Source organism: Microtus pennsylvanicus, chromosome 7 (genome assembly GCF_037038515.1).
Source record: "Microtus pennsylvanicus isolate mMicPen1 chromosome 7, mMicPen1.hap1, whole genome shotgun sequence".
In the NCBI taxonomy this organism is placed as follows: domain Eukaryota; kingdom Metazoa; phylum Chordata; class Mammalia; order Rodentia; family Cricetidae; genus Microtus; species Microtus pennsylvanicus.
Window position 1 is genome coordinate 48,422,398 of NC_134585.1, and position 25,721 is coordinate 48,448,118.

A 25,721-nucleotide genomic window follows, 5' to 3' on the forward strand; every position below is an offset into this window, starting at 1 on the left:
CAACAGACAAAATATTGAGCAAAGACTAAACAAAAGACAGTACCTAATGTCTGCTAAAACATTAAATGTACTCAGTATTATTATTGGCAGGATAAATATAAGTTAAAATTTTAATGATACATCAATATGTACAATAAAAGATAATAACAAAAGCTTTAAAGCAGCAAGTACAAATAGAGGGTGAGGACAAGATGCATGGATGGCTCTTTTGAGAAGGCATGAATTTGTTAAAAATTGAACTACTCTGGAAAATCATTTAAATTTCCTAAAGGAAAACACAAGTATTTCTATAGCCCAATAGTTCCTGTCTAAGGTAGACAGTACAGCTCTAAAAAGGGAATATAGTTTATACCAAAACATATATGGATAGCATGTTCATAAACACTATTGTTAAAATCCTAACTGAAATATATCAAAGTCTGTGTATATATATCATATATATATATGATAGATAGATTGTGGACATCTGCATAACTATTAACAAGCACAAACTTCCTCATATGCACCATGAATGATTTACATAAGCTTAACAGTAGGTGTAGAAACTAGCACTGAAATATTTTATATATTTATGTCAGCAGCAGAAAGCTTATATTGATTATATTGACCAGCGCCACCTATAGCCATGAAAATCAAGATGCTCTTTTATTTGGGGGCTATAGATTAAATGAGGTGTGAGGGACCTACATGGGTATTGGAAAGACTCAATGTGTGCATTGATTGCTCTAGAGGTAATACGTTTGTACACATACACACAAAGTGATCATCTGGACCCCGGAGATTTGATTGCATTCCAGTAGTCTGTTGACTACTGCAGGGGTTAACATATTCACCGTGGAAAAGAAGATCAAATGTGAAAAGTAGGCAGTTGGTTATTGAGCCAAGGCAAGGAAGAGCTTGTTCTTCATTAACATTCACTAGGAAAGGTCATGGTCTAACAATTCCTGGACGGGAAAACTGTTCCAAAGGCTTACCACAGGGCACTGCTTGATCTTCCTCAACCTTTTCCCACATCCTTGATCTTTCCTCCCACTAAATATTAACTTTTAATTGTTTGTGTGAACCATCTGCCCAAGCTGAAAGTTTGGAAAATAAGTTTATATAACCAGTTTCTCAAGACTGGGGTATTATTATTTATTTTTTAAGAGTATTGACTGAAAATTGCATGTTTGGAGTAAAATAAATGATTCAAAGGGAACTGCTGAGTTTTTTTCTCCTTTGTCTCTGTTTTATCTGAGTTCAGACAGCTAACTGGCATCTCAGATAAAAGGTCAACATGGTTTTGAGGTTTGAAGGATGTGTTCAATGCAGAATCTCGCAACACACACTGGATGTTCAGCCTTGGCTAGTCTGTGGGTTTCATTATGTCCCAGTGATTCTGTGAACAAGGCTCAGTCCTGAGACCATTTCCTCCTCCAAGCCTCATTCCGTCATGCTCTCTGATCCCTCTTTAGGTCAGCATCCTTGCTGATGTCAGGCTTTGCTTGCTGCAGAAACCTCAAGCTTTTGTCTGCCACTTTCCACTCCTTCACTCTCTCCATTGACTCCTGATTTTGAGTTGTGTCGACAAGCACAGCCCAAGAGACCAGAGTCTGCAATCCCTTATGCTCATACCTAGACTAACAGCAATCCTTGGGTTCCATTTTCATCCTAAAATCCTTAATGCACCGCTGATGCTTGCATATCAAATAGTATCCTCCTGTTTGAACTTAGTCATTTCAAGCACTATTTGAGCTTTAACCAACTTACTGACTTTGTACTTTCAAATCTCTAAGGAACATTAGTATGAATGGAGACGTTCTGCCTGTCCACAACGCTAAAGCCAAAGTGGACGTTGGGGTATAAGATATCTTTCATAGCAGATTTTCTTCTTTCAGTCCAGTTACCCTAATCTTTGCTAATCTAAACTTCTGGGTATGAGCTAAATGTGCTAAAGTAACTAAAATCCTAAGAGAAACTAGTCATCCCATAATCACTTTCAAGATTTCAGGGTAAGTATATTTGTGGTTTATGTCTGTTTTTCACAGGTTTATCCCATAGTGTTCAATCCCTCATGCATGTTGCATGAAACAATAGTTTTCATCCATTTGTGACAGCTTTCTTTGTATCTGAAATGCTTACCTGAGCATTCATGCATACATATGCTTCCGTTAATCGCTATGTGAGAATATATGTTTCCCAACACCATCTCATTGCTAATTAAAGACAATTCATAGAATATGATATGCCTTCTCATTTGAGTTATGAGACAAGGTAGCAGATTGTTACAGTCTGTGCTGAAAATCTGCCCATATGGGTTAGATGTCAGTTAAAGATTTTGGTTGTTTCTTTTGATTCAGTCTGCTCCTTTTGTTTAAGTACATGTGTTTGCAGTTTTCAGTTGACCGTCATTACAATGAAGTTGAGGTGGTGGGGGTTTTTTGTCCTTTTTTTTTTTTTAGTGTTCTAGACACCAGACTCTATCTCCAGTCTGTCTTGGTGGGCTGAGTGCACCAGCAGTTACAATCTAGACACTAGTACATTCTGACAATAGACTAGCAAATAACTATAAAAGAGATACCTGCTAAGTACTAATTGATTTAAGGAATAAAGGGCCATTGTGCATATTATCAGGTTAATTATTACAGGTATGAGTAGAGAAGCACAGGATGGGTGAACAGTCACTAGTGTCAGACTGTCAGATGGGAAGCAGAGGAAAGGGGCGTTCATGGACAAAGGAATAATAGAAGGAAAGAAAATATGGGGTGGATATCTTGGAGATTTGTGTTAATGACAAAATAAAGAGAGGAGAGAAAGATGTGTATTAGATGTCACAAATCCAGTCTGTCTTTAGGTCTTGGGGGATGTAACACTAAGATGAATGGGCATGGAAAAGGGGAAACATGAAAAAGGAAGGAAGGACGAGAAAAGGAAAGAAAAGGAGGACCAGAGATAGAGTGAGAATGGGAGTGAAAGTGGAACAGTAAGATGTTACAGTGCAAGGTACTGGCTGACCTACTGTTCTGTCCAGATAAGAAACAGCTGTTTGCGGCGGAGCTGCTTGGCACTGAAAGATAATAGAGTGGCTGGCCTCTTCTTAGCATGTGTGTTGCATTGTCTCCCTGGCCTGGTCTGAGTATCTTCTGAGCTAATTGTTATGGGCCTTCCTTTTGTCTTGTGGGTCCCCAGGGCTTCTTATGTGTACATGGTTGATTGTGAGGATGTATTAAACTTTGGAGAAAATAGAGATTAAGGAAGTGGGGTGGATGAAAAGGCAGAAAAAGATTAGATTTTTTTTTATTTTATTTTTTTATGGCATTGCTCAATTAAGCATGCTTTTGGTGGACATGGGACATCTGAGAGCAATGACTGAACAACTATGTGACTGGAATAAACGCTCTTCTTTACCATTTAATTCTTCAAAGGTTGGTTAAGTTGCTTTTCAGAAATAGAAATTTCTGTAAAAGATAAATAGTATGTTTTCAGAAATAAATGTAATTGGTTGCAAGAAAAAAGTGTCATCACACTCTTAAAACACGTATGCATCGTATCTTAGAATTAATTCTCTGTATCAGATCAGAGTAGAGATCCATTAGTACTGATTTAAGGCACAATGACCATCATCCTTAGCAAAGTGACAGAATTGTACAGAATATCTTTAAATTACACACACACATTAGTAGTGGCAGTATCACCTCCCTCCTGTGTGGTCTTCCAAACAAGGTATGACTGATAAACTCATCTTGTGTTCTGCTACTGAAGTTGTATCTTGACTTTTTCCTTTTACAATTAAGCAGCTCTGGGATTAATTTAACAAATGAATACAAAATGGGATGATCCCTTCAGTTTGTTGGTTAGCAACCTAAATCCCATCTGCTACCTTAATTGCCTATTAACATAGAGGTGACCATATTCAGAGTCTGGGAGTGAAGAAGTTTACATGTTTGACTCCATATCATTCAAATCAATTGTGTATTATTTTTTGAGTCGTCTCCTACTCTAAGATATAACATTAAGATTTTTTTCCTCGGGTCTAATTAAAAAAAAAAAACAAGCAATGTGTATAAAGTGGTTCAAGAGTGGTTCAGGGTTTCTGAGAAAATACTGTTTTAAACCCTGAGAATAATCTAAATCTCTTTTATTTATCTTTCCAGAAATGATGGTGAAATACTTCTTGTTTGCTGCTGCTGTGGCTGCTACTGTCTTTGTTCCTGTTCTGGCTCCGGATACCATAGTATGTGAAGATTGTATATTACAGAACTATATTTTAGATAAGGTTACCAAACAACCCGTTGATGAAATGTTGTTATATATATATTGCTATGAGAAGGTTTCTTTAGTTATTCACCTATTTCACACAATATGAAGCTAAAAAAATGTTCTTTCTTTTTAATAGATCAAGGTTGGAACCAAAGAATAGAAGGACTAAGCAAAAAGTCATATTTACATGACTAGAGTCTTAAAGCTCAGCCTTCACTTTCACTCCTTGGGCCCAAGTCTATGTTCTTTCTCAAAAATAATAAAAAGAAAAAGTGAATATAGAAAGGCAGGCAGCAAAGAAAAAGTAAAAGAGAAGGAGGGATGGAGGAAGGAAAATGATGAAAGCATAGATAAGAACTTCTTTGCAATCTACCCATCTTTTTTCCAAGACTAACTAGAAGAAAAGAAACTAAGAAGAACTGCTGTAGTCACTTTTTCTCCCAGGTAATCATGTCTTCAACTGAGCTTTTATCATCTGTGATTCTGAGAATGCTACACATCAAAATTAAAAATGAAACAACTACAAAGATGTGTGAGAGTCTCAGCAATAGAATATGATGTCTGGATCTGATTGCTTATAAAAATAATACTGCGGTGCTAGTGATACAGCTCAGTGATAGAATATTTACCTCTATGTGCGACGTCCAGAGTTCAACCACAGAACTACAAAAGGATGACAATGACGCTCACCCCCACAGTGACACACTTCCTCCAACAAGGCCATACCTACTATAATAAAGCCACACTTCCTAATAGTGCCACCAAGTATGGGCTTATGGGAGTCGGTGACATTCAAAATACTACAGAGGGTCAATTGCCATAAAAGTAAATGAAACAAAATATCAGGAAAATAGACATTGCTTTATTCATTTATTATAGAGGTTTCAAATGTTTGGAGGTGGCCCGAAAGAGGCAAATGTTATATATTTCATTAAAATAAACTGATCAAGGGAATAAGGAATATTTTAATGATATTTGTGGATTCTTGTGAGTCTCCAGACCTTTCTTTGGTGTAGACCATAGCTGATTGCAATGAGAGAGGAACACAGTTTGTAAGTAGGCTCCTGAGAAAGGAGGTAGTGTCTGCATTACACAGAAATGTCTTCTCTTGACCCAAATGACAATTCTAGATTCTTACCATTCCTAAATTTATCTCAATAGTCCTGTGGTAGCCAAGAAAGAAACATAGCACTCAAATTATACAGCATTATTTTTCATAACTAATAAAAATGTCTGAAGTATGTGTGTTATAAACCACACATATAAAAAGATACCCTTTATGAGTACTTATACTAATATGGGCTCTTTGGAAAACATTTTTCTTTATTATTTAATTAGAAAATAAAAGGAATAACTTTTATAATAAAGAGTTATGCATTCTAAGCTGCAAATTGAGTGAATTTCACTTATACGTTTTAATTCATGTGCTTGCAGACACTGGTGATCTTACATACATATAAACAAAACGATATAGAGCCGGAGTGAAAAGAACACTTAGCCACACTCTCAAATACACTCTCAGTTTTGGTTCTTACACACACACTCACTTTGACAATGGTGGAAGTGCACATGGTTCATCTGGGGAGTATAGGTACTGCTTTTAGTTGCTGTATGGAGAATGAGCTCAGGCAGTCAGTGAACAAGTAGTGTCAAACCACGGCCAATAACAAGAACTTCTATAGGACTTGAAAGTGTGGATCATAAATTTGAAAATCTCTAGGAACAGCATAGTTTTGTACTGTTTTCAAGACGAGAACTTAGAAATCCTTGAAGCATGACTATTAATAGTTCCTGAACTCTGAACATTATTGTTTATTCACTGTAAGTTCTAATTGATGTGGTACTAACTAATAATTTTTTGTTAGCACCACAAACGTCATAGAGCTCTCTATAATAAACTGATCACGGAATCACAAACCGATCCACAAGAAGAAATTGTCAATGCACACAATGCTTTCAGGAGGAAAGTGTCTCCACCTGCCAAGAACATGCTGAAGATGGTAAGTCCAAAGAGCATCATCACCGGGGATGGCAGAGACACTGACGGTGCTCACTACATTGTTATATATAGTCCTGTGAACTGTGACCACGCCAAATGCTTGATCATCACAGCAAATCTGTGACATAACAGGAGGAGAAACTGAATTCAAGCAAATATAAATAACTTCTCCAGAGTCATCCTTGCTACAGGATAGAGCCACAATCTGACTCAGCCCAGCTGCACTCCTGGGCACCTTCAGACATGTGACATTTATTTTAGAATCGGGATGTCCAAATTCAAAGCTAGTTGAAACCCCCACCCCACACACTCACACTAGTTAAACAAACATTCAAAAAAAATCTACTAGCGAATTTTACTGAACTCCATGGAAATTTAGGAGCCTGGCTTTGCAGTGCAAAATCTGGTGGGTTCTATGACAAGAGATCTTTAGGGACCTCGTCCAGTATCCTTGGACCCAGGACATTCAAGATAAAGTTCAGATAGTGTGCAGGCCCTAGAAAAGCAATCCTTCACCTGTGGTTCATAAATCAGATTTCCTCGTATCAGATATTTACATTATGATTCAGAACAGTACCAAATTACAGTTATAAAGTAGTAACACAATAATTTTATGTTTGGGGGTCACCACAGCAAGAGGAACAATATTAAAGGGTGACAGCCTTAGGAAGGTTGAGAACTGCTGTTCTAGAAGCTGATCCGGATCAACAGTAGCCTCTTGTAAATGATAGAGGATGAGCAACAGGAGACGGGAGATGTGGGTTTTGAAAATTCATCTCTGGACCACCTTAAAAATTAACAGTATTACTTGAGAAACAACACAATTTTAAGAACATCAGTAGGTGTTCATGTTGGTTTAATATTAATAATGGCATTTGTTACTGCTAATAAATGTTCTTCAGCCAATCATATGTGAGTTCAAATCTACAGTGATTCAGAAAAGGGAGTCTTATAATTTCTTAAACTACTTTATTAAGTTTCCACCTACAATTGAAAACATTTTAAAGAGTCTCAAATATAATCTATCTTATTCCAATTCCTTATTGTAAAAGGGTTATCCATCCCCCAGGGACCTTGATCTTAGTTATTTTAAGTTATCCAAATTCTTTTCTCCCAAAATGAAAAAAAAATAACTACAGCTAAGAAGGCCTCTGGATTGAGAAGTCTTATTGCAAAAAAAGTTATTATTTTGGTCTTCTCAAGTTGCTCAGTTAGACACAGAAATGAAAAAGTAATCTTTCTTACTTGAAGTATGGGAAGTCCTGTTTTGAGCTAAGTCAATCTGAAGAGTAATTCTATGAAGGAGCCACTAGATGGTAGTATACGCACACAGTTAATCATTCTCCGAATTTGAAGCAGATTGGCCTCTCCTCTGAAGAGGGTTTGCAATAATGCTAATGTTGTTCCCTACATTGCTATAAAGTCCAGGGACCTTGGTTTATAACTAAAAATCTGCTTATCACAGCAAACCCAAACACAGACGCAGAGGAAACTGAGTTCAAAAAATTGTAGATGTCCTTACATTTTTAGAGGATTTAACTCAAAAGTCTGTGGTTAAAACACTGTAATTGTGATTGACAGCGTGTCACAGGAGCAGACTATGAAAATGCTGGTAGTGAGATTTTCAGGATGTCACAGCTACTCCCCCCCCCCAGCTGTTTCTGAGCTGTATGTAATAAAATGTTTCAACTTAGTACATACTATCCTTATCCCACCAAGATGAAGCGTTCTGAGCCCACGAGGTTAATTGACTCATATTCTCTATCGTGTGATCCTTCAAAGCTTTAGAACTCTGTGCTTCCTCTTACCTCACATATAGAGACAGCATTACTGCATGATTTTAGCTGCTGCAAGGAAGAATAGGAATAACACAGTAATAGGTTCTAGTGACATCAACTGCTCCTTCGTTTTCATCATAATTTGAGGCAGAGATGGGTAGCTGCTTTGTTCACAGAGATAATTTGTTTGCCGAGCACATACAGTAAGACTCAGAATAGAACAACTTTGGTGTAAGGATCATCACACTAAGTTTGCTGTATAAAACTTTTGGTATGACTTAGACATCATCTTTACAGCAACTGAGACTCAAAGGGCTAAAATGACATGCTTAAAGTTGTACTCGCTTGTTTCTCTGTTTTGTGATAAAAACACTGACCCGAAGGAACATGTAGGGGAAAGAGGTTATCTGGCCTAGAACTCCAGATCACAACACGTCATTGAGAAAAGACAGGCCATGGAATGAAGCAGAGGCCATAGAAGAAAGCCTCTTACTGGTTTACCTTTCATGGTTTCCCCAGCCTGCTTTCTGATGACACACAGGATCACATATTAGAAGTTATCCATTATTAATCAAGAAATGCTCCCCAATGACTTGCTCACGGGCCAAAATGATGGAAGCACTCCCTCAGGTAAGGTTTCCTCTTTACAGGTGATTCTAGTTTGTCTCAAGTTGACACAGACTAACCAAGCAACAGCAAAGTAGCTGAGCAATTATTGGGATAGCTTTCTAATTATTGATCTGCCTTTCTGAAATTATTCAGCCATACTCTAAGAAATGTGCTGTGATCTGAATGTTATGAGCTAACTATGAACTTGCGGTTTCCCAGGAATCTAAAAGGAAGTGCACACTTATCTCCTTTGTGTTCCTTCTAGATTGTTTAATACAAACAAAACTATGCAAGAGGTCAGTTTCTCCAAGAGAAGGTGTCACAAGCCCTGTATTTTTAAAAGTTGGTGAATGCTAATTTCAGTTGGTTTCAAGACTTTCCTCTTCTTTCTTGCCTCATAGAGTTGGAGTCCCGCAGCTGCAGCAAATGCGAGAATCCTGGCGCGATACTGTGACACGTCAACGAGCGACCCACTTGAGAGAAGACTTAACAGTATGTATGTGTCTCTATTGCACTTGTATTAACCAGCGTTTCCAACCCTGGGAAACTCCTGAAGAAAACACTTAAAAATGAGGAGGTTGGTTTTTACTGGACGACTCCCAAAGGTTCGGCCCATGATTTTTAGTTGGAGCGATTTGGGACTGAACTGAGACCAAATAACATGCTGGAGTTACAGTAGAGAAAGCTGCTCACCTCAATTGGAACCAAACAAGATAGAACAGAAAGAATTCACTTGGCATGAATGCCTTGAAAGACCCAACCCTGCTGGGTAGGCTCCATGTCTCAAAGCTTCTACAACCTCACAAAACTACCTGCATCCAAAGAACAAGTCTTCAACATGCGAGGCTTTGTCATGCATGTTAGACACAATTACCTTTAAAAGCATAAACAAAAATTTGAATGAAGAAAAAGCCCCCCAAAACCTCACAGATGCAAACAACTTGACCTAATAAGTTAACAGACTCACTCTACACTGACATTTGTCCTTGACGGTGGATTGTAGCCTGACTTACCAGATCATTCTTTATCATTTTTAACTTGTGGAGATCCTTGGGTTTAGAGTCTATGTTCTGATCAACAGGAGAAACGAATGATGACCAGCACTGTTTAAGGATTGTGCATCTGGATACCTAGTGTTGTTCTTAATTTCTGGCTGGCTACGGGTTAGAGGGTAAAGACGTTACCCGAGGAAAAAGACACAGACAGGAAAGGCGGGGGAAGAGAAGAAAAGAGAGCGAACTCGTGGCGGCCTTTGCTTTTAAAGGGGAGTGCAAAGGCTTCTGGGAAATGTGTCCCGCGCTCGCATGCGCGGGAGTCCAGCAGAATGCTGGGAGCTGTAGTCTTGCAAAGGAACAACACCTAGGAGGTTTCCTTCCAATGTTATCTCAGTTGTTTGTAACATCAGAATGGGGATTTACTTGGCTTTAGAACACTAACACAGCTAAGTACTGAGTTATAGGCAACTATAGAACTACCCAGAGGAACAATTTGGGGTGTTCAAAAGTGGACTTGGTTTTGTCAAATAAATTAAATAATTATGATACAATTTTTAGTGCATTGTACACAATTATATAAAACTGTATGCATTGCTTTCTTCCCAACTAACATTTAAAAGTACAACTTTATGTCTAAAGATTATTGGAAATCTTTTTTTTATACGCATAAAATAAAAGTTTTATATTTATTATTATTGCTGTTGTCAATGGTGCTTAAAGACAGTCTCACCATATAGCTCTAGCTGTCCTAGAACTCACTATGTAGACCAGGCTGGTATCAGACTCACATAGATCCACCTGTCTTTGCCTCCAAGTGCTTGGATTAAAGGCAAACACCTCTATACCGAGCTCTAAAAATAGTTATTTTAAAAATAATAATAAATAGGGGCTGGAGAGATGGCTTAGAGGTTAAGAGCACTGGCTGCTCTTCCAGAGGTCCGGGGGGGAGGAGGAGGGAAATGGGAGGCGGTAGCGGGGAGGAGGCAGAAATCCTTAATAAATAAATAAATTTAAAAAAAAAAAGAACTTAGGCCCTGGAGAGAGCTTCAGACAGTCATAAAACAGCAGAGAAGTATCCCCCAGAAATTAAAGATTATTGGAACTCTTATGCTAAGGTGTTGAGTAGTTGGTTGGCAATGGGGGTATCTTTGTATTCTTGAGAAAGGCAGAATATTTCTCAATATCATAACCCACCCAGAGAATGCATGGCAATTGGAACCAATATTTTTTGAGATTGTGAGCCCTCTTTGTAACTGCTTGCAAAAGAGCTCATGCAGACTTTCCCCACCCTTCTTTGCCTGACAAGAGACAGAGATTTAAATATCTGTAGTCTTTGTGTGGTTTTAGTAAATGCCTTTAATCCCAGCACTTAAGAAGCAGAAGCAGGTAGATCTCCGTGAGTTTGAGACCAGCCTGGCCTACAAAGAAGTTCTATAACAGCCAGGATTGTTATACAGAGAATCCCTGTCTCAAACAAATCAACAGACACACACACACACACACACAGAGAGAGAGAGAGAGAGAGAGAGAGAGAGAGAGAGAGACATAGACAGAAAGAGAGAACAGAGAGAAAGAGAGAGCAGTTATCATTTCAAAGCTTTCTCATCATTTATTACCAATTTTTCTTGAGCACCACATGCTCATGCAACAAGAATGAAGATTTTTTCAGCAGAGAAACAACTATAATTTTCAATTATAAATTGGTGCCTAGATGATCATTAAAACATTTGTGAAAGAAAATGAGGAAAGAAATGTATTCTATTTTTAAAGGTTATTATAGCTGGGTGTGGTGCTGCATGCCTTTAATCTCAGCACTCAAAAGGTAGAGGCAAGTGGATCTCTGTGAGTTCAAGGCCAGCCTGGTCTACCAAGTAAACTCTGGGACGGCCAGAACTACACAGAGAAACCCTGTCTCCGAAAAACCAGAAATATAGAGAGAAAAAAAGAAAAATAAAACAACATTATACAGTCATTTCCTTCCTTTTCAGATACATTTTGTGGAGAAAATATGCACTTGGGACGTTACCCCTACTCCTGGTCAAAAGTAGTTGAAATGTGGTACAATGAATCCAAATACTTCACATATGGAGAATGGCCATCTTCAGACGATGACTTTGAAACAAGTCATTACACTCAGGTAATCTATAACCTTTCAGACACAACCATAAGTGGATGTACATGTGGGTCAAAGATAAGTACTGGTTCTCCTCTCAGGCTAAGGGAAATGACCCTTGAAATCTGAACAATACAATTGCCTGAACGTGACCAGAACAATGAAAACACCATTTACTAAGCCACTGCAGGCAGAAGAAATTCCATGTGGTCCCACCTCTTAGGTGACAAGTGCCAGCTGATCTCTGGTTGCTGAGAAAAAGACAGTGTCAACCCCTATACATGTCTACATACGAGCCATGCCAAATGAACTTAGTAGACTGAATATACAATGGGCACATATCTAGATATTTATGTAACAATAATGATTATTAAAGAATATGTAACAGGGGCTGGAGAGATGGCTCAGTGGTTAAGAGCATTGCCTGCTCTTCCAAAGGTTCTGAGTTCAATTCCCAGCAACCACATGGTGGCTCGCAGCCATCTGTAATGAGGTCTGGTGGCCTCTTCTGGCCTGTAGACATACATACAGATAGACTATTGTATACATAATATATAAATATTTTTTTAAAAAGAATATGTAACAATAATTGTTATTAAAGAAGGAATGAGGGGTTCATGAAGGAACTTGAAGTGGGGGCAGAAATGATATAGATATGGATCTCATGTCTGATGTTTGCAGCACACATATTTTTGTTTATTTTTTATGATTTGATAAAACTAAATGGCAAGCACTACAACTGTAAGTGGACAACACGCTTGCCGGAGTCTTTATATGGATTCTGGAAATTGGAACTCTGGGCTTCATGTAGAAAAGGCATATGTTTTGTCTACTGAACAATTTCCCAACTCAGTTAACTTAGCTTTTTTGTTTGTTTGCTCATTTTCTTTGTTGTTTGTTTTGGTTTGGTCTGGTTTGGGTTTTGGTTTTGTGAGACAGGGTTTGTGTGTGTGTGTGTGTGTGTGTGTGTGTGTGTGTAGCCTTGGCTAACTCTGCAAACTAGACTAGTCTTAAATTCATCAAGATCTGCCTTCTTCTGCCTCTTGAGTGTTGGGATTAAAGGCATGTACCACCGCCTGGCTTCCCACTTAGTGTATTTTTATTAGTATACACTAACTCTACAGAATAAATTTTGTCCGGCCATTTGCATACATGAAATGCCTGCTCTGACCATTCTCTCCCTGGGCTTACCATTTCTTTTCCCTTTTCCTTTCTCACTTTCATCTCCCTAACCTTCCCTCTATTGCCTTGTCTTTTTTTTTTTTGAGCTTGGTTTGTTTGTTTCTAGCCAGCTTTTTAAAAATTTCTTTTCTTTTTTAAATTTGTGGGAGCCCGCGTGTGACTCAGTTTCCATCTGGAGTCATTTCTGACATAAAGAAGTCATTTGAGTTCATGCTTTTGTGTTCTGCTTTTTCCAGTAAACTTGAGGGCTATGAGTAATGTCTGTGTTAGCCCATAGAAAGAGCATTTTTGCCCAGATGAAAGAGCACATTTTTTTTCTATTGAGATTTGGGCTGGCACATGCCAGCTGGAGGCACTCCTTGTTAGAAATCAGAACCTGCTTAACGGAATGAGATAATGCACCTGCTTGAGCTTCCTCCCAAGGACAGGGCAGGGAGGTGGACTGCACTGTTCTTTGCTCTGCCTTTTGCTTGCAATTGGTATAAATGCTATCTGAGAAATAAACTCGGACTCTTTGATATTAACTTTCAGTCCTTCCAGTGTATCTTATGTTTCTGTCTTCATTTCTCTTAATCTAGCATTTCCTCAGGCTCAGCATCTCTTCCCAGGGTGTCTCCAGCTGATTTTTGCCAAAGGGTCTCCGATATAATTTAAATGTATTTATTTACTTCTTAAAAAACAAAAATGAATACAAAACAATCTTTTCTCATTTTACATACCAATCGCAGTTCCTACTCTTTCTCCTTCTTCCAGTCTCCCAAGCTTCCCTCCACCTTACCCCCATCCACCCTTCAGAGAGGACAAGGCAGATGCCGAGATCCACTGTGAACCACTTGGCTGAACTCCCAAAGTTCAAAGAGAGGAAGGAGTGATAATATGAGCAAAGGAGTCAAAGATAGGGATGCCCTGTTTTTTTAACCCTAGGACTTCAGATATGAGAGAAAAATCTGAAACAGGACTTCATTAGATGGCCTTTGTTCACTCAATATCAAGATCCACAGCTCTATTTTCCTGAAAATGGCGCATTTTATTGTTCTGCATGGCTGAACAAAACTCTCTATTAGATCTAATATATTCATCTATTGATAGGTACCTATGCTAACTTGGCTGTTGTAAATGAAACCGTAGTAAACCTACTTGTGCACATGTCTCTGTTTTAAGCTGATTTTGATTTCTTCCTACTACACCCAGAAAGGATAAAGCTGGGCCCTATGGAAGTTCTACTTCTAATACTTTAGGTAGCTCCATACTGATTTCCACAGAGGAGGCCTGCTGTATGTTTCTACCAGCACTAGGTAAGAGACTTCTCTTCCCACATCATCAACGTTTGTCTTTTTAATTTTCCTAGAAGTCAGTTATTTTGACAGTAGTGATAGTGATGTGAAATCTTCCTGACAAGTTGATTAAATTTCTCTAACTGCTAAATACATTGTGCATTTTTTTCCCCAAAGATCTATTGGACATTCGTATTTCTTCCTTCCAAGTACAACTATCCAATGTTCAAAATGTTGAACATCTGACACAGTGGGGAGCAGTATCCATTTTCAAATTACATCACATCTTCTTTAATGTTTTTTCAATAATGTGCTGCAAATCTAACTTTAAAATACTTAAGGTTCTTTGTCCCTGACTCTTAAGTAGTTTTGTTATTATTATGCCTTTTAATCAGGATAATTTTCTTAATATAATTTTCTTATTATTCATTTATTCTTAGTATTACAGAAAGCTAGAGAGTAACTAAAAGGCATAAAGAAGGTATTGAATACAGAAACAAAGCAGTACCATTTGAGTAAAGCCTGTTAGCTGTTATCAAATTTACATTTATTTTAAATTCAGAAAGGGATCAGTGAAGGACCATAGACAAGGAATTGTCTTAATTTGATTACAAAATTTAAAGGAACATCTACCTGCCATAGAGAGACTAAACTAATTTTGAAGACAAAACTTAAATCCCTAAATATAAAGTAAAAGAATGTCTACTAGAAGACAGAGAATATTCAAATATTTAAAATGGAAAATATTAGAAAATAGTTATTGTCCACAAAGTAGAAGACACAGAAGTACTCATTGATAGGTCTCATAATTTACATAAATTAAATTCTAGTTAAGATTAACATTAGAAATTTCTAAAAATAAAACATATAATAAGCAGTCATGGATATATGTACAAAATTATTAAATGAACATCAGTCACTAATATAATATTTTTTTCAAATTTAATGCTGTTGGACACCAATAAAATGTGTCAATAAATCAGGATGCTTTAATATTTAACAACTGAATTGTATGCTTTATGATGACAAAGGGTTAGGGGACATCAACAGAACAGGAACCCAAGGAAAAAAAAAACAGTCAAAAACTTTATGATGTCACTCCAGCCTTATAATTCATTCAAACAAAAGTCAACTCAACCCTTCCTTTTCTTCTATAGTAAAGGCTTCAGCTTTGTCAGTCTTGCGCAGTAATTTATTCCACCGGTTTCAATAATCCCTTTTTCATTTGTCAAAAGAATTCAATGGCATGCCAAAAGAACTTATACAAAATGACTCCTCCAATCTGTCAAGTTTCTAGGAAATGTAGAAGAAAATATTATACATCTAAGAAATAACAATTAGTGAAAAGAGAGGTCAAAAATCTGAAAAAAAAACAGGAAGGATTTATGAGAAGGCTTGGAGAAAGGAAAGGAAAGAAAAGGAAAGGAAAGGAAAGGAAAGGAAAGGAAAGGAAAGGAAAGGAAAGGAAAGGAAAGGAAAGGAAAGGAAAGGAAAGGGGGAAAATGATTCAATTATATTATAATCTCAAAAATAAATGTATTTTTAATCTTTTTTTCCTTAAATGTTAAAGTCATGTGAGTACATTAGTATGGTCATAGAACTCTTTAATAAAATAAATCATTTCTTTCACATTTTTTGTGCTTTTTCATAGATATGTACAGGATGAATAAATGGAAGAAAGAACTTACCCACTTCTTTATTAGTAATTAAATATAATGTGAAAATGACAAAACTGATATTCTAATTCATTTTCATTACATTTTTCCTGTTTTCTAACATTCTGATTTGAAAAAAATATAAGCAAATAGACATTTGTGAAAAAGAATGAGAAGAGAAACTTGCAAACACTGAGGTACATCATCTGATGTTTGCATAGTGGGTGGAGCTTCAAATTTGGTGAAAGCATAGCCTTAATCATCATAGATAATTAAATACTGCATGGTGTGGAGAGAGACTGACACCCAGGAAAGCTTCCCTCTGTGAAGAGAAAGTTAATACTTTTCAAAATTAGTCAGAGCAACCTACCATGATTTAAAAAGAAAGAAAAGAAAAGAAGGAAGGAAGGAAGGAAGGAAGGAAGGAAGGAAGGAAGGAAGGAAGGAAGGAAGGAAGGAAAGAAAATGAGGGAAGGAGAAAGAGAGGAAGGAAGGAAGGAAGGAAGGAAGGAAGGAAGGAAGGAAGGAAGGAAGGAAGGAAGGAAGGAAACATGAGTAGAGTCCAATGTGGGTTGAGAGAAACTTCATCTAGGCCCCTGCAGAGGTCATAGGAGATAATGGGTCCATTGCACTCACCCTCACTTCATCCTCCATCCTCTTAACCATTTTACTACTAAACCCTCACCATACACATGCATGTAGAGGGAAGCATTAACTAAACCCTCACCATACACATGCATGTAGAGGGAAGCATTAACTAAACCCTCACCATACACATGCATGTAGAGGGAAGCATTAACTAAACCCTCACCATACACATGCATGTAGAGGGAAGCATTAACTAAACCCTCACCATACACATGCATGTAGAGGGAAGCATTATTTCACCTGTCTTACAGATGAGAAAATGAAACGCTAACCAAGAAACTGCAAAACAAGCAAACAAACAATTAAAAAAAACCACCAAGTTTAGATGTATAGAGATGTAATTTAAACTGGCTCACTTGCACTGAAAGCCATTTGAGTATTAACCTATACTTGACCAGTGACAAAGCATCCCTCCGTGGTGAATCTTTGTCATTTTAGCTCATTCACCACGGAGGTTTGAAATGGAGAGAATAAGCAGTATGGATGATGATTCTCTTTCTTTTTGGTGGGAATTATACAACAGGTTTCTTGTTGCAGTAAGATGATATAAACACATGAGATTTTCGTCTGTGTGCCTTCTGAGTAGGTGATGCTGAATGCACACTGAAGACACGATTACTTTTCACACATTAATTTTTATTGTGTGTGTATATATATATTTTCATGTACACATGCACTCAAGAGTGCCACGGAGTTAAGAGGAGGATCTTTGATACGCTGGATCTTGATTTAGAGATGGTTGTAGGCAGTCCAGGGAAATGCGGGAATCAAAATCATGTCTTCTAAGAAAGCAGCAAACTCTCATAAGCACTGAGTCATCTCTCTACACTCTGAATGTTTACAATTAATCATGACAATAGTGTTGATATTGTAGTCATTCAGTGACTATTCAAATCTGGAATAATGTCATCCCTCTTCTTTTTTTTTTTTCTTTTTCTATTTTGCTTTTGGTAACAGGGTTTCTCTGTGTTACATTCCTAGCTATCTGGGAACTAGCTTTTTTTAAAAAAAAATATTTATTTATTATGTATACAATATTCTGTCTGTGTGTATGCCTGCAGGCCAGAAGAGGACACAAGATCTCATTACAGATGGTTGTGAGCCACCTTGTGGTTGCTGGGGACTCAGGACCTTTGGAAGAGCAGTCAATGCTCTTAACCTCTGAGCCATCTCTCCAGACCCTGGGAACTAGCTTTTTAGGCCAAATTGATGTCAAAAACACCGAGATCCACCTGCCTCTTCCTCACGACTGCTGGAATTAAAGATGTACATCATTAGTACCGGCATAAAGTTATCTCTTATCTTTACAGATGGTCTGGGCCTCTTCTTACCTCATTGGCTGTGATGTCGCATCATGTCGCAGACAAAAGGCACCTATATATCTCTATGTGTGTCACTATTGTCATGAGTATGTAATACCAGTTTATTATTGTTTTTAAATATATTAACTTCTTGAAATCTTGTCTAATGTTTCAAGCATCATAAATTAGTGTTCTGATATTTCTTTTTCAGTTAGGTTGTCAGCAAAATGTCATAAATACACCCACAGCCCTTCATTTTTCATCATGTTTTTACAAATAAACTTAGTAAAAAACACAAACATTCAGATAATTTATCGGTATTCACTGGAGAGTTGTCCCACAGGGATGTGAATTTGAGCTGTTGCAGGCAAGGCAAGGATATTCAGAGGCACGCAGATCCCTGCATACATCCCAGTGTTAACCTATGCATTTCTCTTAGAAATGAAATTTATATGGCACAGGAGAGTGATTAAAAGAACTTGCTTCTCATGCAGCACCCAAAAACTGAAGTCTTAGGACTGCCCATAACTCTAGCTTTGGGGGATTCTATGGACTCTTCTATCTTCCACTGACCATGTTCATACAAACAAACAAACATTGCATGCATATATCCATTGCATACATACAAACATTATACTCACATACATGCACATACAATCACAAAACTAAAATAAATCATTTTTTAAAGTGAATTTGTGTATTCTAAATGCTGCTATCATAGGTACTAGGGACAAATTGTAGAACATATAACTCAGTAACTTCAGTGAGGAAATGCACAACCTTATCTTCTCAAACGCTGTTATACAGCAGGGTCCATAATGGTAAAGATGATTATGAGGGCCTACTGCTGTGACTCTAAAGGAGGACAGTAGGAGACGAAGGTTCTTCAAGTCTGGGCAAACACCTAGGATATTTGACTTTGACTGAGAATTTGAAATGACTCTTGCTATTAAAAGACGATAACAGCTCCTCATGCTTCTTTTATCTGTATTATTATTTAGACCAAAACTGTGGTATCTAAGTAGAGCACGTATGTGAACAGAACAGTGAGACACCTAGTATGTCCTTGAGCATGAGCCTTAAAAGGTGGACCTTATTTGCATTTAAAATAGAACTTACTATACCCTGGTATATTCATAGATTACAAAGTAGAGATATATACTTCATTGTGTCTTGATGTAACTTAATAAGTGGCACTAATTAAGAACTACATATTATCAAAACAACATTTCGATATTGATAAGTAAGAATTTTTTTTCATTTTCTGAAGTTTCAACAATTACACAACTATTAATTTCCTTCTATACTGTTTCCTACACCCAGTACTTTCTTTAGTTTTATCCATGCTTAATGCTTTTTTGATTTTTATAGAGAGTGTATCTATAAGACACAATAAGAAGTGGCATGCTTTTCATCACTGGTTAAAATGAGATTTAACAAAAAGATCCAATGCAAATAAATTGTGTATTTTTTTCCTTAACACTATTAAGGACCATACATCTTCCAAAACACTTTCCCAAGTTCTTGTGAAAATTAAAACAAAATACAAAACAGCACCTTAAAGCGCCACTTTCAAGTCTTGACTGTACAAATGTCCTGAGTCCTGTGAGCACACAACTGTCCAGAGATAAAGAAACAGCAACTACAAATAAACAGAACTGCTGGTGGTTTATTGCAAAGGCAATACTCATGCATAAATTTATCGTAAATATTAACTCTGTTTATTTACAAACATGCTTAAATGAATTATCTATTGAATTAGCAGCTAACAGTGAACATAAGTTTATAAATATTTTCCAGTGATAGTTTTCATTTTACCTCCACTTCCTTTTCTTTTGTAAAGGGGAAATAATCCCGACTTGCTAAATATGCCTTATAAGGAAGGCTCACCATGTGGAGACTGTCCAAATCACTGTGAAGATGGACTATGCAGTGAGTTGTCTTTGTTCTTCAACTTGGGCGGCTTAAAGTTGGCATATTGATCATATTGATATGGTGACCATGTATGCTTTAGGTTATGCTTAACTATAATCTATATTTCTATAATTTTCAGCTCAGTATTACCACAGATATATCTACATTGTTTGTACTTCTTTTTCTTTCATATCCAGTGTAAACAAATCTCTTTGACCTCATTATTGGAGTGAATGGAAAATTAGAATACCTTGCTATGAAACTCAGGGTACCTTCCAACAATTTAAAATTATGTGGTAGAGTGACCCTAATATTTATGTGTGATTGCTGTCCCTAGACAATTCCTTGGATACCTTATTGTGACCACAAATTATGCATATTGCTTTCAGTTTACCAGTCTCTCCAAAATGCTTGCTGCCCCCAACTTGCCTGAAGACACATCAGGGTGGAATTTTCTTTAGGCTGAACCTTATTCTTTTTTTATTTGCTGGGAAGTTATCTGATACAACATTCTATAACAATTTTTCCTTCAATGCTTGTGTAAATTCTGATTTTTTTCTAATTAACATATGAAAGTTGAATATGTAGAAGTTACGGCCATATTCTGACAGGTAAATATTATACATTTTTAGATCAGGGTAGTCATATATGTTATTTTTCAAAAATGTGTGATTTTGGAACATTGTTCATCATTCCACTTTTTAAAAAGTATGCAGTATGCTATCATGTCTAGACACCAATAACACATTTACCTCTCTCGGTTCTGTCTAATTGCTACTACTTAACAGCCACTAATCAGCATGTCTCTTCACTCTCAAGTTGCTAGCCTCTTTAATCTGACTATTGTTGTTAAAAATGTCCACAAATACATAAATACAACCCTGAGTCCATTTCTGAAGGTCGTGTGCTTTCAAGGCTGACCACCCTGCATCGAACACTCGGTAAGCCATCTCATCCCTCTGAGACGCTAATTCTCGTTCTCTGAGTCATCATTTGCTGTTTGGAGTTCTTCGTCTAGTGGTGGGACCCAGAGAATGGCATTTTACAAATATTGATTCTTCCAATACAAGGCACAGGTTTTCTTCCTGCTTTGTGTGCTTTTATTTCATAACAGATATGTCACTACTTTGTGTAAATTAATTGCTGTATAATTTTATGTGTTTTATGAGTGAAATTGTTTTCTTAATTTTTATTTCACTCATTGCTGTTACATACACTATGCTCTATATTTTAAATGCTGCTTTAATTTACTGCAACCAGTTTATTGAACTAATTTAAATTTTCTTAACTGTGGCAGGCTCTCTGTCCATTTCTTTGTATGAGACCATGCCATTTTCTGACCATGACAACTTGGCTAGATATTTTTCCAATTTAGGAAAACCATTTATTTCGTTATCTTGCCTCACTGCTTCAGTTAGGATTTCTACCAATGTGTTCAACAAAAGTCACGACAGTGATCATTCTTGTAATGTTCCACATCTCAGAGAGAAATCATCTACCTTTGATATTCAGCATGATGTTAGTTATTGGCTCATTATAAATGGCTTTATTACAGAAAGAGCTTACTTCTTTATGTATATTACTCACGTGGCATTTCAATAATGAAAGAAGATTGAACGAAGATGTCAAAAATACATACTAGGAAAAGGCAACATTTTCAACAAATTGTGCTCAGGAAATTGTATGTTCACATTAAAATAATGAAATTAGTTTTGTATCTATCATCCGACAGAAAAATCAGCTCCAAATGGATCAAATAGATCAATGAGAGACCTGAAGCACTGAAATTACAGAGAAGGCATAGTCAATGCCTTCCAGGCTATAGGTGAGATGAAGGCCCCTGTGACGAAGACTCCATTCACTTATGAAGTAAGGTCATCAACTGACAAATGTTGAGAGAACTAAATAGCTGCCACATGGTAAAGAATCTAATTGAGTGATTTCCATCATGGAGTTGTCGACACAGCCACTTCCCAGAATCAAGACAATGAAAAGGAATCCAAAAGCAAGAGAGTTCTTTGTTGTATGTACTTGTGATAGAGCTTGACTACTCAGAATATACAAAGACCAACAAAACAAGAGTCAAGAAAGCAAATGACTCAATTAAAAATAGACGATGTCACTGAAAAAAGGAATTCTCAAAAGGAAAAAAATTAAAAAGGGAAAAAGTTTCCTTTTTGAAATGTTGAACACCCTTAGAAAGTGAGGAAATGCAAATAACAGGTATACTAAGATCTGCTTTTACCACAGTCAGAATGATGAGATCAATAAGTGATAACGAATGTCGATGAGGGTGAAGGGCAATGGGAAAACCCAATCACTGTTAGTGAAAGGGGAAGCTGGTATAGTAACTATTAAAACTAGTGTGGAGAATTCTCAAAAAAAAAATTAAAACAGATCTATCTTGCCATTCAACTAGAATACTTCTTAGCATAGGCCCACAGGAGCTGCCACCCTTCTTCACGGGAACTTACCAGCAACGATCATTCCCATTCTATTCACAAATCTAGGAAAAGAAAACAGCATAAATGCTCTTCAACAGATTAATGGATGATTAAATTACACTACATCTATACACAATGGAATTCCGTTCAGCTGGTGAAAAACATGAAGTCAAGATATTTTCAAAGAAATAGATCAAACTGGAAAATAGGATATTGACTGATGTAACCCAGGCCCAGAAAGCAAATGCCACATCTTCTCTCTTATTGTGGATCTTACCTCTAAATTTTTGGATGCAAGTATGTAACCTAGAGTAACCTGCAGAAACCAGGAAAATAAGGAAAGACCACGGTGTAGTGTTTGGAGCTTTAGAAAAGGGTATAGTAGGGTTCAGACCCTCTGAGAGGGAAAATGGAAAAAAATAGAAAAGAGACTATAATTAGGAATAGGGAAGGGAAAGAAATTCATAAAGAGAAGGAGGAATGGGTGACATATAACACTAAGGATGTCCAAGAACACCATAAGGAAATATATTTTATTTTATATATTAGTTTATGCTTATTTTTACAGCAAAAAATTGTGAAATGGAAAAATAAACATATTTATTCTGCTCATTTATTTTTACAGACCTTTAACAGTTTTGAAAATGCAGTTTCCTGAGGCTACCTTTTTTCAAACTTTCCTGTCAGCTCCTAGCTGGAGCCAAGCCACAAGGAGAGAGTAGAATCCATGCTCCCTCCATCTGAATGGGCCTACACCTTCTAATAGGAGGAAATGCATACATGATACTATAAACCATAAATACCCATAGATTTGGTCACTGGCCTTGAATATAACTTACTACTGTCACTTTTATAATCCAATTATAATCATTTCTAGCTAGATTCTCAGCACTGATCCTCACTGTTACAGATAGGTTTATCTCTCACTGCTCAACTAAGAAGCCTCTTTCTTCAGGAGATGAAGATTATTACAGAGCCCCAACACTGGTCAAACTGAGAAGAACAACTTATCTTTGGGTGCACATCCCCGTTTGATGCATCTATAACACACTCCCTATACTTAAAGCTAAGAAAGAATCACAGAGGAGGGAGACAAAAGAAGTATAAAAACTGAGGGACCAGGACATCTGCGTAGCTATAATGTATTCTGTAAGCCATTGAGAAACTACATACCCATGGAAAACCAACAATCAAGTCACCACAAGTAGTGCACAGTGAGAAAACCAGATCCAACTCCATGCGCATGTCAAACTCGCATAGGCTCCACCTCCAGACAAAGAGATACAGACAATTGCTGTTTGCTTAAAAAGGGAGAATCAGTTTCTTCAAGAATGAGCTTTTTGATAGGTTATCCAAGCCTTGACATAGATATAACATTTAAATAACATGTCATCAATTGACTATTGAGATAGAGAAATACTGATAGGTATGGATGATAAAGAGGAAAGAGTATAAATACATTCCTTAAGTTTGAAATTTTTAAATATTTTAAATTACAAAATTTAATCCATGATAAATCATAATACTGATAGTAGTAATATGATTCCTTGATTTCTTTCTCATTCAATTGGCTATTTATAAACAATTTACATAATTTTCACTTATTCCATAACTTCCAAAGCATTGTTACTAATTACTAGTTTTATGTGGAGTGCTTTCCTCTACTTAGACATTATTACTTTATCTAGAATAAGAGTGAATGGTGTCTTTTTCCACATCAGAGCACTGGTGGAGGACGGTCATAACGGCAAGGCTAACACAGAGCTAAAGGCTCAGCTCATGAGCAATGACATTGTAGGAGGGGCTGGTTCTCTCTGATTCTGACATTTTCTGTGTGGAGTCTCATATAGGATTCCAGGTCTATGACCTGAGCTTAGAGAGGATCTCTTTATTCTGTATTTCTTCATATTGAGAAGGGAGTTGTGATGGCAATTCTTTCATTAATTTGAAATTCTTTTTCTATTATACTATAAAACAGGTGAGATCTCTCTGCTGATGAATTTCTTGAGAGTACAGTTTCAGTTTTGCCACTGAAACTGATATGTCTTTTGAGAGACTTGGCTGCAAGCCTTTTTTGTGTCCTCTTGACTACCTAGGTCCTTCAAGGATAAATTCCAAAACAATTTTTTTTTAAAATGACTGAAACTTATTGCTTTATTTTCTGTAATGGCATTATTGGTCTCAAAATGGCAAAGTAATTGAAAAGATTATTCATTTCTGGTTTTTTGAAGTGTAGTGTAACCAGGTTTAAAAATTGAGATTGAATAAAACTGCTTTGTGTCATGAGAAGAATTGGTCCGTTATTTCAAAAGAATTTGATTCAACTCAATTGTTTTGCATTCACATCAGCTCACCTTAAGCAAGTTAATCCTTTACTAATAGAATCTTTGTCTTTGCCTCTTGGAAAGATGATGCCTTTCCTCAATGGTTGCCACTGTTTTAAACACAATGTTGTGTACTGTTCTACTTTTTTTTCCAGCAAACCCCTGCCGTTACTACGACGAATACAACAACTGTGATAAGCAAGTGACCCTTATTGGATGCTCACATTCTTCAGTTCTAAGATTCTGCAAGGCTACCTGTCTGTGTAAAACAGAAATAAAATAATCTTCTACTATTTCCTACTGTGCTGTGAACACAAAGGATGCTTTCAGGATCATTGATTTCACATTAATGTACCACAAGATCGTCACTGAATTTCAGTTGCTTTTTTATCAGGCTCAAGAAGCTAATTTTTAATCATCCTTTATAGGCATCAGTGTATGTTCATTAAGATCATGTTCCATGTTACCCCTTTCCCCATTCCATCCTATAGTAAAAACGGTTTTAAGTGTCTGTGTTGTTTTTCTGTTTTTGTTTGTTTGTTTGTTTTAGGGGGTCGAGACATGGTTTCTCTGTGCAACAGCCCTAGCTATCCTGGAATTAACTCTGTAGACCAGGTTGGCCACAAACTCGAAGAGATCCACCTACCTCTATCTTCCAAGTACTGGGATTACTGCCGCAACCACCACTGGGCCATTCCTTGATATTTTAACTAAAGGGCAAGTCAAATATATGCCCCAAATTTAATACATGTGATTTTGGTTGACACAATCCAACTAATAATTTAATTGAATTCTTTGTCGGTAACATAAAATAAGTATTTTTATAATCAACTCAGTTTTCCAACTCTCCCATTTTTTTCTGCTTTACTTTTCAATTTCTTTTTTCTTTTAAATCCAGCATTAAAAACATTTGCCAACCTAACATGTACCAAGTCTCCACTTGAACTGTAGGTATTACTCAGCTAAGAGTGGTATAAAAGCCTCACTGACTCATTCCTGTCTCTGCATGCATGTCTCGGAAGTGAGGGAAATGAGAGCCAGTCTGTCTATCTTTGGGTACCTTGACATTCACTTCCACTTCTCCAGGGTCCCTCTATTTTCTCACCTCATCCTGAACATCCAGTTCTGAGATTTTTGTGTTTCTTACATCATAACTGAATGCATATAACACCATGCTGTCAAATTATTTGAATACCCTAAACATTGTTTTATTTGACCTTATTATATTACTTCACTAGAAAAAAAA

At 36.9% G+C, this 25,721-nt stretch overlaps 1 protein-coding gene across 1 annotated transcript in view; it reads left to right on the plus strand.

Moving 5' to 3' along the window:
• The window catches only part of Crisp1 (cysteine rich secretory protein 1), a 39,540-nt gene extending 14,782 nt beyond the window's left edge, over positions 1 to 24,758 (plus strand). The window contains exons 4-10 of the mRNA XM_075979141.1: positions 4,134 to 4,213; positions 6,105 to 6,239; positions 9,027 to 9,117; positions 11,609 to 11,757; positions 17,803 to 17,900; positions 19,637 to 19,725; positions 24,631 to 24,758. Of these exons, the coding sequence (XP_075835256.1) occupies positions 4,134 to 4,213; positions 6,105 to 6,239; positions 9,027 to 9,117; positions 11,609 to 11,757; positions 17,803 to 17,900; positions 19,637 to 19,725; positions 24,631 to 24,758 (770 nt within the window). The remainder of the gene's footprint in view (positions 1 to 4,133; positions 4,214 to 6,104; positions 6,240 to 9,026; positions 9,118 to 11,608; positions 11,758 to 17,802; positions 17,901 to 19,636; positions 19,726 to 24,630) is intronic.
• Positions 24,759 to 25,721: the final 963 nt, after the last annotated feature.